This window comes from Triplophysa rosa, linkage group LG9 (assembly GCF_024868665.1).
Source record: "Triplophysa rosa linkage group LG9, Trosa_1v2, whole genome shotgun sequence".
In the NCBI taxonomy this organism is placed as follows: domain Eukaryota; kingdom Metazoa; phylum Chordata; class Actinopteri; order Cypriniformes; family Nemacheilidae; genus Triplophysa; species Triplophysa rosa.
This window is the reverse complement of record NC_079898.1, coordinates 21,719,491-21,734,830: the sequence shown is the minus strand read 5'-3', so window position 1 is coordinate 21,734,830 and position 15,340 is coordinate 21,719,491. Positions and strand designations below refer to the sequence as shown.

The 15,340-nt window shown below is 37.4% G+C and overlaps 1 protein-coding gene across 1 annotated transcript in view; it reads left to right on the top strand.

Annotated features, from left to right (window-relative positions):
- The window catches only part of eys (eyes shut homolog), a 212,093-nt gene that overhangs the window by 45,426 nt on the left and 151,327 nt on the right, over positions 1 to 15,340 (top strand). Inside the window, 6 exon segments of the mRNA XM_057341382.1 lie at positions 7,492 to 7,716; positions 7,832 to 7,954; positions 8,207 to 8,320; positions 9,070 to 9,183; positions 10,000 to 10,113; positions 11,847 to 12,044. Of these exon segments, the coding sequence (XP_057197365.1) occupies positions 7,492 to 7,716; positions 7,832 to 7,954; positions 8,207 to 8,320; positions 9,070 to 9,183; positions 10,000 to 10,113; positions 11,847 to 12,044 (888 nt within the window).

Here is a 15,340-nt window from a genome sequence, read left to right as displayed (position 1 = left end):
GTTTAGACACACCGGTTTAGTGGATTTTTTCCAACACTTATTTAAGCTGTCTGGCTAGCTGTTCCAAACATTGGGTGACTGAAATATGCTGCCTCATAAAATCATTTTGGCCAAAATTAAAGGCAGCATCGCTTGTTTGCTCTTCAGGGATGGCAATGCAATGCACTGTAATGAGCTTAGACATTTTCCTCACCCCTGTTGAGCATCTGAGATTTAAAAAGTGTGATATGAATTTTCAGGAGTAAAAGGTTTTGATAAGAAATTATTTTAATAGTTCTAAAAAGATGCAATTTCATTTCAACCTCAACCGCCTTTTTGTTGTTCGCAGACCCTCTGCACCTTTATGCCGCCTCTAAGGTAATTTCCTATTTTATATAGTCAGTGAATCAGCTTCTCCAAGGAATACTGTATGTGGACACCTGAGTTTCGTCTCCATTTAGCTTTAAGAATTTGTGAGGTTTGGCACTGACGTTGAACCTTCTTCTGCAAATGAAAATGATTTCCTCTTTCTTGCACTCGCCCATGTCTCAACGAGAACCCACAATGTTAAAGCATAGCATCATGTGTCATGTTCTTTCATGCTCTTTATTTTTTCTCTTTGAAAATATATCCTATGTGCTGCTCAAGGCATTGCCCAAACAATGAAAAAGCACTATTCCACCTCCCTTGAATGTACAGCTGGCACTGTGCTTTCAGGCAGGTAGTGTTCTTTTGGCAAATCCTCATTTATTCTTCAGGCTGGCAGATGGAGAAAAGCGATCCATCATTCCAGAGAATGGCTTTAAACTGCACTAGAGTCCAGCGATGGGGAGCTTCACACCTCTCCAGCCCACACATGGACTGCTTTGTGACTAGACAGCTGTTGTAATAGTGAGTGTTGAGTTGTGGTGAGAGCTGTTGAGTTGACTTTGCCTCCAGAGGCGATGTGGAACTCGGTATGGACTGATGAAACCGAAGGTTGACATTGTTTACACTGTGATACATCAGAGATCGTGTGTTGTGTGGTTTATCACTTCACAGCTGTACTGGTGTTCCCCCTGGACGTTTCCTTTTAGCGGTAACAACACCTTCAGTTAACCAGGACGGTTCAGCTGAACGGGGCAGAAATTTGACCACGATGACTGTTGAAACCTGTTTTGAAATGGTGCAAATGAGGGTCAGAAATTAACAGCAAAAATGATACAGAAATGAGTCAAAAATAGGGGCAAAAATAGTGCCGCAGGTCAGCGCCAAAAAGTGGGTGTTGCACCATAGTGCTTTAAGTGGCCCAATTCCCTTTTCCCTCTCTCTTACCATTTGAATTTCTCTTCATTGTTTTGTCTGATAAAGGACAAAAATAACTTTAAAACATATAGTGTGCACATCCTTGTTTTGTCTCGGCCTGTCTAGTTATGGGTTTGATTGATTTTTGAGTTTATGGAGAGTTTATCTGCTGTGATATCTTGATGGGGTTTACAGAAAGCCCAGACACAACATTACCGAAAAATAAAAAGAGCACTAATTGCAAGGCTATGACTTTTACTAATGAATAGCAGCTTTGTGGAAGCTTCTATTGTGTGAAGCTGGAGATGGATTTTAGATGTGTATAGCTTAAATAAGAAACTCCAAATTCACTGCTTGGTTTCATATTTAACCCTGGGATTTGTGTTTGTGTTACTCAGACATTTTTTTTTAAATGATACATCTGTGAAAATGTATAAATAGTGTAAACATGTTAACCTAATCCCAAATGTAAGTAACCGAGAGCATATGGTTAATATAGGTTAGTAAATTGTGGTTTTCATTTTTTTTTAATAGAAAAATTGATGATATGACTAAAAACATGTATATATACAAATATTCATGTCTGTCATTAAAAAGATTAAAAATAGGTCCCACAGACTTGAACACCACACAATGGTTAATATATCGCTGCTGTCCTACTGAAACCTCGTATCTCCATATTTTGTGGGTTTTTTTTGCTATAAATCATTATTATTAGTCACCTTTTGTTTGTCACTGGGTTTTGCAAAAATCTAAACTATAAGAAGTATAAAAAAGTGCTTGTCATCTTTGACAACACAGTATTTAATCATTTTAAAAGTACAGTGCTTTTTCCATTTACTGAAAAACAGCGAATTTGGACATACACGGTTTCAGAAGGAGAACAACTATATGATTAATATATTAATATAAATAAAATATATATCGATAATTATATATAGATAAATGTGTTGTTGTGTTGATTATTTATAATATTAATTGTGATAGTGAATTCATATTAGATTTATATTTTGATCTGACTTCCCTTCCTGTGGCAAATTTCACTAAAATTTGCAGTTATGATGCTTAATGTATTATTTATTTATTTTTGTATTTGATGTTAATTGGATTTTAAATGTCATTATAAGGCACCACCCGCTGGTCCAATGACGGTATCCAGAGGCGTGGCGAAGGCTTCACACGTGTTCTTGTCTTTCCTTTGTTTAGTGAAACAATATTTGAATGAAAGCACATTTCATTTAATTACCTCCATTTTATCTGACTCCAATTTAATAATATCTTGACTTCTCATTTAGTTTACATTTAACTTTTATCATTAATAATTGTGAAATTTGGATGGATGTCTGATTCCTCTGTTTTATTCTAAATTACATTCCTTCATCCGATTCTCAATGTCGCTTAGACTCTTGATACGCGGATCTCACGGTCACAAACTCGCCAGTCTTGGTCACTGCCAGAGGTTTCTATGACTAGTAATGCTCAGATGGCCGTCTCCAACCAGCACTTCTTGAAACATTATTTGATCTAGTCCCCTTAGACTATGACAACTTAATTAAAGTAATGATTTTTCCAACCAGAGGTCATGACCACTCCATAGAGATAAATAGACCAATCTTACTTCCTCTGACGGTAGCTTTATATAATCATGCCATAGTTTCCTATGTACACTTAGTTAGAATAATATTACAATAACCAGAGGTTTGAGACTTACCCTATTTAGATTGGTCAGACAACATATGTGCTGTTCTAAACAGAAACGTTAGCCCCTACGGTCTAAGCACACTTAAATTAATGCCAAGTAGTTAGCCGGAGCTCTAGAATCTCAGCTGGCGTGCCCCAATGCTCCACCTAATACAGGATTCTAGTCCGTCACTAACCTGAACGTAGATTTGCGGTAACAAAGGATATAGCGTGATCTACTAAAGTTTATAAACTCAGAACAATACAGAATGAATTCAAACATAACAATTTATTAGCCAGGTAAGGGAATCATAATTCAAAATCCAATTCAAGATTCAATAATCAATGGCAATCAATATAATTCAATAACAAATAATAGAAAATCATAAGAAATATAGCAAAGAGAAGTTCAATGTTGCATACCTGGCAAGAGACGACACACAGGAATTTGTGCGGGAGATCTGGCTACAGATTCCCTGATATTTTTGTCAACCTCTCTTAAATACCAAACCAGAACAAAGCATTATGGAAATATTCTTTAGAGTTAGGAATTTGGCTGTGATTGGGTCTTGTGATCCCTGGGGCTGTACTTAATCTGCATACAGTAGGTGATTGGTCAAAGTTACCAAATGTGTGAAAAATGTTCCATCACTGAGGGAAGATTGTTAAGTTCTTACAAAACATTTTGATTACATTCTGTTGTTATGGGAGTGAGACCATTGTACCAGTTGCACTGAGACCTTTTGGATGTTACCAAACATGTGTATGTTTTTTTGTGTATGTGTCGTGTTCTTTTCTTGTGTAAGGTCCTTAGAGCTTTTGGGTGTCCTGTGTTGAGTGAGAGGGGAGGAAAGGAACAGTTGGGGTGCAGGGTGAGGTCTGCATCTGTGATTCACTGGTATGCGTCGTTTGAGATGTGGATGTTAGCTCAGTAGGGAGTTTGCTGTACTGAAGGGAGTCCGTTGTTTCTCAAAGGAAGCTGTCCTTTTGGTTCAGGTCTCCCACTGTACTGAGAGATGCTCTCTGTCTTTTCCCGAGAAGGTGATCTTTGATCAGGAATCGGTGCGTTGTCTTTTCAGGAAGGGGCGCCCTTTTGGCCTAGGTTCCCCACTGTGCTTAGAAACGTTCTTTGTTTCTCAGGAGAAGAATAATGTCTCTGGTCAGGACATCTTGGCTCCGACCTTACAGTTGATAGATGTTCAGATTTATTAGAGTTTATTGATCTTGTTGAAATATTTGACATAAATAGTCAGCACGCGCAAAGCACCCCTGAAAATCAATAATGCCCCTTTAATAATAAAAATCTGACACTGGTGTGAGTCTCAGTTGGATGGCTGTGTGTGTTCAAACAATAAATGAGGCTGTAATATCTAAATTCACTGATTAGAATGGCTGTCCGTCTATTTTTCGCTCATGTGGTGTACCAGCAGGTGTTCGCAGTTGGTATATTTACGCAGTGTCATTCAGATGTGGGTTTTAAGGGTACCTCATGTGAAGCAGAGCAGAATTACAGCGCCCTAGCTTCTACACCAATGATCTTACTTGCATTGATCTGGCAGGGGTTTCTCGTCTATCTGCCCTGAGGGATCCAATGCTAAGTGGTTGTTGTAAACAACAGTGTTTTGATTTAGATATTTCTATCATATTACAGGCAAACTGATCAATACTGTATTTGGCCTGGTGTAAAGTTATGAAAAAAAGGTTAGCGTATCTCCTAGAGGAACTGAGTTAACTCAATGTTGAGTTGAATCTTTACTTCTAAATATTATATGACATGTAAATACTTGAATTGATTGATTCCAGTTGCACAGAAATAATGGGTCAGTTTTAATATTGATTTTTTTGGAGGTTCAGTTAATTCCAGACTTTATATAGCCTCTCCCTCCTGACATAACTTTCTGTGGATACACTGTTTTCCAGCAGAGGTTTAGATGCAATAATACCAGATATGGTATAAGAATGCCAGTTGTTGAAAAAAGGATGGTATCACACTGCTGTGTAGGTGAGGAAGCCTCGCTTTTCTAGAGAAACAATGAGAAACAATCAGCTTATTGGCAAAATCATTAGCTTGTCTTTACTACAGTCCTTCCTCTGCGGTGTGCATACACATTAACCGGACCACCTGAACAGTTTTCTTAATCCTGATTCAAGGTACGGAAGCCAAATTATGATACTGCTTTTATCAGACTTTGCTGATAATTTGCGGTGAAAAAATTCAGAACAAGGAAACAGGGTTAAGCAAATGGATTTCGATATTTTGGAGATTTGGATGTTCTGTTCACAAGACTAGGAAAAGCTGGCAGTGGCCATTACCGAGATGTGATCCAAATGAGATTGGTTGAAAAAGGATTTTGATAAAACGTCACCTATACAGCAATGAGATTAAATGGAGGTCAGTTTGAGAAGTTTCCTGCTTCTCAGATATTCTCCTGGTAAAAGTTCCCTGCAGTTTCATACTCTTGTCTCTAGATTTACAAAAGACTTCTCAACAATGTCACAACTGTTGTCAGATTTGTCAAGACACGAAGCCTGCAATTAAAACTCTTAAGAAGTTTTCCTTGCTTTTGGGTTGTTGCGTTGTTTCCAATTCGCAACCTCACCGCGAGATGCTGCTAAATTTCATACACTGGACCTTTACACTAAAACTGTATTATAGCTCTATTCTCTTATCACAACAATTGTCTCATTTGTATTCATTTTTGGAGAAACATTTCAAACCGTTTTGATACATCAGAATAACATAACAGTGAGAACTAAATACATATTTTCCCTGAGACTCATTTATAAGATGGTATACAATATACTTTATGCAACATGAGGATTATTAAACTAATATCTGTTCTGTGGCCCAGTAAGTCATTACACTGGGTTTCTCACACATTGTCCAGGGTGTCTCTGTTACCATTACAGATAGCTGTAGTCCTCATTAATGTTTTATATGTGTACTGCAAAATAACATCACAGAGACATCAATGTCTTGGCCACAAGCTTTAAAAGAGGGATGCGGCACTTCGGACGTCACATTGATTACACTGAAAGATTCACAGCTCTGAACAGCCCACTCAATGTCACTCCCCCAGTCAAGGGACTGCACATTGTATTAGTATTTGTCTTTGAAAACCCCTGAGGGGATGTGATCGTTCTTTTCTTAACATGGTAGTTGTGCTCACACGTTTGCAGCAGAATGTTACATTGAAGGAGTGGTTTCTTTTATTAGTTTCGTTCACCTGTATGTGACTCTTCTGTGAAATGCAAACGAAGATATTTTGAGAAATGTCTTGGTGGTTTTGTGTTTATACAGTTGAAGTCAATGTGGAAAAATGTAATTTGCTTACCATCGTTCTTCAAAATATCTTCTTTTGTGTTCTGAGGAGAAAGTAAGTCATACAGGTTTGGAATGACAGGAAGGTCATTAAATATTGACAGTTTTATTTTTGTTGAACTGTCCCTTTAAGACACTGCTCTTTCTTATTAATAATGTAAACAAAAACATTCCCTTTACAATTTTAGCCGGACCATCCCAGATTAGTGGACCATCCCAGATTAGCAACGTCAATGACATGTCATCAGATTGGATCTGCGATGACAGACGTGTTCTTGGCTTGTGACCTTTGCATCACTCGAGACGTTGTGCTTTTTATCTGCTGCCTCGCCTAGATAAGAAGCGTCCTGCTGCTGTCACATCTGTGGATGAGGTGTGTCGAAACAACAGCTCCCGCTATACCATGAGAGCACAGGCTTATTGCAAATGTCCATCAGGAGAAATATGGTTCCTATACCACAGGCATTTCGATTTTTGCGAAACCGTTTTACTGGTGAGGTTTGGTGTGAGTTTTATTGGGTTTATTTTATTACGTTTATTGGTGTGATGTATCCATTTGCCTTGGATAAGTCAAGGACTTTGCTTTCTCTGTGTTTCGACTATCAGACTGTCAGATTTTGGAGTTTTTGGTAACCTATACATATATTGTCATACATATTGTGTTGTACTTCTTATTTCTATTCAACCATAATTCTCGTTTAGAACAAGTGAAATCTAAGGTAGATGTAAGAGATGAAGTTAAGCAATATGACACTTTTGACGTTTAAAGTGATAGTTCACCCAAAAATGAAAATTCTGTCATCATTTAATCATTCTTAGATTGTTCCAAACCTCTATAAATTTCTCTGTTCTGCTAAACACAAAGGGAGATATTTGGAAGAATGTCAGTAACCAAACAGATCTCATCCCCCTTTGACTCCCATAGTATTTATTTCCCCTACTATGGCAGTAAATGGGGAATGAGATCTGTTTGGTTACTGACATTCTTCTAAATATCTTATGTTGTGTTCAACAAAACAAAGAATTTTAGTATAAGGGCAATTCCATGCAAAGGTCAACATTACCATGAAGAAATAAACATTTTACGAAAGGTTTTCACCATAGTGAATGTTCAAATGTCAATTTTTGGCATACGGTTGGCAGTGTGTGCATTTGACATTCGATGGATAAGACCTGAAGTGTGTCTGGTGTGAACCGGCCCACATAAAGCAAGTTTTTTCTCACAGGACATGACTGCCCGACGCCGGCTAAAGGCTGCACCTCCGATCCTTGTGATGCTACGGGCACCTCTGTGTGTGAGGAGCAGGACGGCGGTTTCAAGTGCACGTGTCATCACGGTTATATGGGCCGGTTGTGCGAAACGTCCATCCGCCGTTGTGTGGAAGGACTGTGTCATCACGGATCAAAGTGCGTGGACCTTCCTCTGGGCTTTCTGTGTGAATGTTTGCCTGGTAAGTCCGATTGCTTTGATGCTTTCTCCTGACGATTCCTCTTTTGCACTTTTGCACGGACATTCCTTCCACACTTCCACTAATGCATGCGTTTACCTCAACCCGTTTTATCCAGGGTTAAGGGGGTGCTTCTGTGAGGTAAATATCGACGATTGTCTGGATAAACCCTGCGGTACGCTCAGTGTCTGCAAAGATGGTATCAACGCCTACTAATGTTTCTGTGCACCTGGGTTCATTGGTAAGTCCACCAAAACCCAGGAGTTTTTCCTTCACCTATTCGATATCCTCTCCGCGCCGATGTGTTTAAAAGGTCCGTGGCCTCAAATCTGCATCGTATTGTACGACATAGTTTACCTTATCAAGAGGATTTTCTTAAACTGTATTAAACTGTCATCACATCCTCTGTCACCAGTTTTATTCGAAAGGGCATCGCGACCCCCGTATTTACAAGGAAATCCCTAACGAATGAACCTTTCCTCTTCTTTTCAAGGTAATAACTGTGAGATTGAAGTAAATGAGTGTCTTAGTCAACCCTGTCAGAACGGCGCTTTCTGCTCAGATGAGCTTAACACCTTCAGCTGTCTCTGCCCTGCCGGAACCACAGGTACACAATTGTCATGCTGTCAGAGTTTCACAGGCTAACTTGGGAGACAAATTGTCTAAGATGATTAAATGAGTCATAGATGAGAAGGAATGGAATGATTCGCCAATGATGACTGGATGTCAGGAGTTAGGTTAGTAAGTTTGGAAAAGCATGAGACTCATCTGCTTAATGTCATTTAGAATCAGACCGTGACCTGTCAAACTTGTGACAACCTGTTAAACACACAGACAGAAATGAACAGAAAATAAACCAAAATATATACATAAAATGATCATTAGCTCTATGAAAACAAGTGGTTTAATATAAAAACTGACACAGTTCACCTTTAAGAGACGTGATCATTGCGTTTGTCATTTGTTTAGTTTACCAACAACCCTTTAAAATAAAAGGGCAGTTTTACTTCTCATCCAATCACATTAAATCTCCATTTCGGGAGTAATTTCCGCTTGATTCTTTCGTGTTCATGCAGATTGGAAAGGAAATAGGCTCATTTGTTGGTATGAGTCAACTCATGCTCGGTGTGTATTTTAGGAACCTCCTGCCCAACAGAATGTCAATTTATCTCCTTTCATTTCAGACGGGGAGCCGTATCGCTCGAAGGCTTAAAAGGGATTTTAGATTTGTTTGTACTTTTATTCCCAATTCTTTGTGCGTTGGAAACTTCATCTTATAATTGGTTGGCATGGGAATTTCAACGACACCTCTCATTCTTGCTTTACTCTGTCTCGTCTTTCCTCTTGGCTTTTCAGGCAGTTTGTGTGAAATCCACATAGATGAATGCCAGTCGTCACCTTGCAGGAACAATGGCACGTGCTTGGACCTCTCAGATGGCTTTAAATGCATCTGTCCTTCAGGTTTCACTGGTGTGTATGACCTTATTAGACGCTGTAATATTTTTAGGAGTATTATTTATTATACATAAAATATTACATACATATAGAGTGTATAATATACAGTAGTATACTGTATATACAACTCTGGAACAAATAAGAGTCCACTTCAAATTTGCCTTTAAAAAGTTGAATTGTTTTAAATGGTACTGTTGTTTAAAAAATGTTCGTTTTTGTTCAGTATTCATGGTCTGAAAAGATTTAACATTTAATCAACGTTTTAATATTTAATACTATTTAATAAATATTGAATATTTAATACTATTTAATAAATATTGAATATTTAAATAAATGAAATAATGAATATTAAATATTTAATGAAAAAATCAGCAAATAAATGCAATAATTGAAAGAAGTGTTATAGTACTTCACAGAGTGAAGCAAAAATGCCAAGTAACATAAATAAATAGCACATTCATAAAAACAAATATTGGAAATATTTAAGGGATCTCTTAATTCTTTTCAGAGCTATGTACACTACATGCAAATACATACAAAATAAAGTGCTACGTTTTAATATAACTGAAAAAATGGTGTGTGTTAATCAAAATCAGTTTCATTTTTTTCACATTCCAATAAATCTGTAAGGTCTGGGACCTCATGTAATATTGGTAGGCCTCTTCTCCTGGGTCTCAAGAATAGAAACTTCATCAAAGGGCCATTGCCAGACAAAGACAAAACCATTGTGTTTCAGTACAATGTGTTGATACGTGTTGATTCATGTCATCATAGTTTGGAAAGCTGTTTTCATCCACCGATACATGATATTTAATTTGTATTTTGTGTTAGGTCCTGAGTGCTCTGTGGATGTCGATGAGTGCCTCTCATATCCCTGTAAGAATGGAGGCACCTGCATTGACCAGTCGGTTAATTACTACTGCCGATGCGCGGCTCCGTTTAAAGGTAATGAAGACTGAGGGACTGGGGTAAAGGGTGAAGAAAAGTAAAGTTAATTAACTTCAGAGAACATTCCTCTCACCTGTCTGAACTCCTGCCGCCAGCCCTGCCGCAGCGAGACTGATTCACTGTCCAATAAAACAAAACTAAAAAATAGAATGAGAGAATGCCACCCGTTATCAACCCTTTCAGCTTGACTCATGAATATTATTTATGTGATGTAACGTTCGCCCAGTAATCCTTGCTGAAAGGCAGTTAAATGGGCGCTTACCATAAGAGATTACTACCTCTTTACTGCCAATCCACCGGTTGACTGAAGCATCTGCTTGGTCTTAAAGTCCTCCGATTATGTCACCTCCTAAAAATAAACATTCAGAACAACAGTTGATGGGTGATGTGATCGGCAATGTTGGGGTTTACTATACATTCATTTATTTCAGGAGGCCCTGTATTCATATACAGTACACATAATATTGATCCAGTCCGTAATAATAAATCAGTATCGGACCAAATGTCACAATAGATTTTCTCCAGAGCTCTGTGCTGTTATACTACATTATTCTGATCAGGAATCCGTTGACATTTATCTGGTGTGTACATACACCTGTTTTACAGATCTGCATTATGTCCGTTATTGGGTTTGCTTGCGTTTCGTGTATGTTTGATGCTCAGCTGGTCAATTCCGGACCCAGAATGCGGCTCATCTCGAATCGATCGGGCAGCTCAATCATCGCTGCTTATATTCAAACAGAGATCACAGCTCGCGCTTCCATTAGACGAGCAAATTAGGTTGTCAGAGATAATGATGATATCGGTTATTCTGTTTTGAAGTCGAGGAGAAAACATGCCTGAGACAGAAACACGTAGGCTTTAACTGAAGTGATGCTGGGAAGACAAGAACATTAACCTGCGTTACACAGCTATCCTATACTGAATGATCTGGTGTCTAGAATGGAGTTTCAATACTGTGGATATTTCTTTGCCAGATTTAAATGAAACCCTGAGAATTTATGACAGACGCTTGCCTGGCAATGCCATGTGTGTGATTATGCAGTCTGAAGCGTGTCATTAATTTACATTGAGTTGTTCTCATCTTTCTGTCTTGGTTGTGCCAGGTTTCTTCATGTTTTTCTACGGTTTATACACAATTCTGTGATGCTTTAGTTTGTTCCATTTATATAGCCAACTAAAACCAGTTAAACGTTTCATTCAAATTGAACATTTCTAGATGTATTGTGGCCATTCCAGTCCAGTGTCTGTTGAATTTCAAAAAAGGCAAACCTCAGGATTGACATGAAGTCATCCAACAGCATTGTGAAAGACTGACAGCATGACAAGACGCATGAAAACTGTGATAAAAATCAACATGATCACATAAAACTTTGCTGAATTCTTGCACAAATAATACTGTTGTATTACTTGTTAAAGTGAATATGAACTTGTTTTCTTTGCAGTGTATAAGGTCTGAAACTTTCTGTTATTTTGACCTGTTTCTCCAGTTTTCATTTTCTGCAAATTAATGCAAATAGAAACAATATATTTTATTTGACATTTGGGAGAATTATTGTTAGTTCATAGAACGAAACAAAAATTATAATTTTATCTAATCACAAACCTAAATAGTAAATTCAGAAAAGTGGCATGGACACTCATTAAAATCGAGAGTTTGTAAAGAATAGAAGGTTGAAATCTTTGTTACGTGTTGACAGAATGGTATGTCTCTGTGTTTGGAATTGCAGGGATTAACTGTGAGTTTCTGCCCTGTGAGGCTGTTAATCCGTGTGATAACGGGGTTGACTGTGTGGAGGAGGCTGATCCTCTCCTCTTCCCTCTGGGCTTCAGGTGTCGATGCCGACGGGGTTTCACCGGGCCCCGCTGTGAGATCAACATAGATGAGTGCAGCTCCAACCCATGTCTCCACGGCTTCTGTTATGACGGTAACTGTTTATTTCTTATTCTTGAACCCCAGAACTCAAACCTGTGGCCAAACGTTAAAAATAAACTCACTAAAGGATGATATATATATGTCACTTGTAACGCACACACTCTTTACTATACAAGTTTATAGTGACCTTGACTGTCAGATACAGCCTCAGAAAAAATTAAGAGACCACTGTAAATCAGCATTGGAATTGTGTCCATTCCGTCCAGTGTCTGTTGAAAGTGAAAGACTGTGAAAAGAATGTGAAAGACTGACAGCATGACAAGACACTTGAAAACTGTGGTTATCACTTTAGGCTATCACATAAAAAATAATTTTTGAACTTTTCTTAAATACATCTTCAAATATTACTGTTGCATTGCTTAAAAGGGAATATGAATTTGATTCTTTGCCGTATTTGAGGTCTGAAAAATACAGAGCATCTTTTCTGTTATTTTGACCTGTTTCTGCAGTTTTCATTTTATGAAAATAAATGCAAAAAGAAACAATATTTTTATTTGAATATTGGGAGAAATATTGTTTGTAGATCACAGAAAAGATAATTTTACCTAAATCAGAAAACTGTCTCTGAAATTGTCTCTTAATTTTTTCAGCAGCTGTATGTAGTTCATGAGACTCGTGCACTATTTTTCTAAGCCGTACAATAGTTTTCGTGAGGAATGCAGAATTGTGTTTTTGCAGCTTGACAGCTGTGGAGATGCACTTTCCTTGTATGCAAATAATCTGAGGCAATATTCTTGCAAATATTTCATTTTCAGGCAGAGTAAATAATGGCAGAATTTTTGGGTGAACTAATAAAGAACGTAAGACAATTCACTTCAACCCCATTAGCACACAGATACATTAGAAATTAGGGATGTAATTATCGATGTCGTGTTATCGCAATAGCAAAATTGTCTCAATATTATCGTGGTCACATAACAGTGTGAAACGATAGGTCTTCCAGGCCTAATATAGAGAATGTTAGAAAAAATGATAGATGTTACCTTTGGCAAGGTCTATCTGGTGCAATTATTTTATTTTATTTAAGGGATTTTTAGGTAATTTGACCCATCTCATACTATAACTTATACCTCTAAGCAACAGTTAGGATTAGAGGATAAAGAAAAGAGGATGCTTATGGCATGTTTCTAAGTCATCATTTGTCATTTTAAATATTGCAATAAACACTGTTTCGTGGACTTAATACCGAGGTATTATCGTACAGTGAGATTTTGATATTGGTACAGCCCTATTAGAAATGCACTCTCTGTTTAATAAAAGCATAGTTAGGCCATGTTGACAAGAAAAAGTTAACAATGGCGCTTTTTTATTAAAAAGAAAATGCTCGCAGCGTTGTGGTTACAAATAGCATTTTTTTTTAAATGCAATCAAAAGTTATTGAAAGTGAAAATTAAACTTCCATTTGTACAAAACAATGATCCAACAGGCGTTTCGGCCGCCATTTTATTTTTCGAGCTAGAGCCTTCTCGACCAATCACGTTCCTCGCATGTTGTTATGGAAACGGCAGGCCTCTGTCATTGGTTAGCTGTGAAAAAGATGCTTGACGTAGGGCGTTTTTTTCAGAAAAGTTTAACTTTTTACAACCTCAAAAGATGCTCTGAGCTGCAGAAAAAAAGCTGGTGTTTTCAAAAAGCGCTCAGGACTTTTTTTTGAAAACACGGTTTATAGGATTATAATGTAAAACAGACGCTAGCAGCTTCAAAAAAGAAGTCAAGTGTGAACACGGCCTTAGTTTTCTCCTCTGACAGGCCAGGTGTCCATTCAGTATAACCACACTACAGTTGCTCCGGTGAGCTCTTGACAAGAGTCTCGGTCCAGTTGCGATAAAGCATCCGTTAGGCATAAATGCCGCTTTGTAATTTGAATAATGGATGATAAATGGCAAAGTTAATACAATCAAAGCCCAAGGCTGGGTGTTGTTCTCCCTCAGCAATCCAATAAGCTGTTTTTGTCCTTTTGTGTACCATCTCCTGCATAAATCATTAAAAATACCATAGATCAAACAGATGTTGTCATTTAAGGATTACAGATTGCAAAGCTCCTATTTAATATTTCCAGAAATTCATTTTTAATTTCTTAGTTCTTATATGCTGGTGTTTTGTTGTCTGGGTATGTCGTTTTTGCAATTTAATTGACATTGAATTTTAAAAAATTTGCATTCAGCTCTCCACACAAAACTTATTTGAAATGTCAGGGGTTACATTTATTTATTATCACCCTTACAATAATTTATTGATACATTACCTGTTTTTAACTCAAAAGTAATTTGTAGCTTGAACGATTCATTTTTACTAGTTAACTTAAGCAAGATTAGTGGTTTGAGCAGAATCCAACATATCCCAAAAATCTCTAATGACCTAATTAAAGTAAAATCTCTCTGATTTTATAGTAACTAGGACTTTTAATAACATTCAAACAGCAACATGCTTATTTTATACTGATTTATTTTTATTATGTCCTAATGCTGCGTTTCACACGAAACACGAATTAAGCGATTTCCGTGAATGACGCGTAAAGACACTCCCCGCTGCATGATGTTTTTTTGCGTCACTCGTACGAAAATAACGAACTATTTCCATGAGTAATTAGGAGCAAGGAACGCGATGCTTCGCGTTTGGTGTGAACACAGCAAGTCTTTTCAAATTCATGTCCTACCTTTTATTGTAGAATTCCATGTGGTAACGCATGTTGAACTTTTCTTTTATTAAGTATTAAGTAAAATGTATAGTAATTAAACAAAGTTTTTTCTCTAAGTTTGTCCGACAGGTGCGGGGTTACAGGATGAAGAGACTCATACAGTAAATATTCACTTGCTTTTGTGATTAACAATTTGTGATTAATTTACAGTATATTTATTTAAATGCAAAAATATTTTGTTTGTGAGAAAGTGTGGCGTAGTCGGCTTAGCAATCACTTACAATATTCATATTTAGCAGTGTTGGAGAGTAGCTAACTACAAGTAGCGACGCTACTAACTTAACTACATTTTTCAGTAGCTTGGTGGTAGCTCAACTACTTTTAAATCAAATGGTGGGGTAGCGCGACCAAAAGCTACATTCCGTTATGCCTTCAGAGCAGCGCTGTAACGTCGTCTTCTTCTTACTGTATCACAAATTGAAGTGGTTAATTATCGCCATCTGCATTAACTATGTATTGCAGCTTTACGCTTCACTGAGAAGAGATGGTAAAGGACATACATGAGTGGGTAAATATTTAAAGTTCGAAACATCCATCCTATTAAGTATTAAACATTAATCATATGTAATGAAAATAATAAATAAACAATA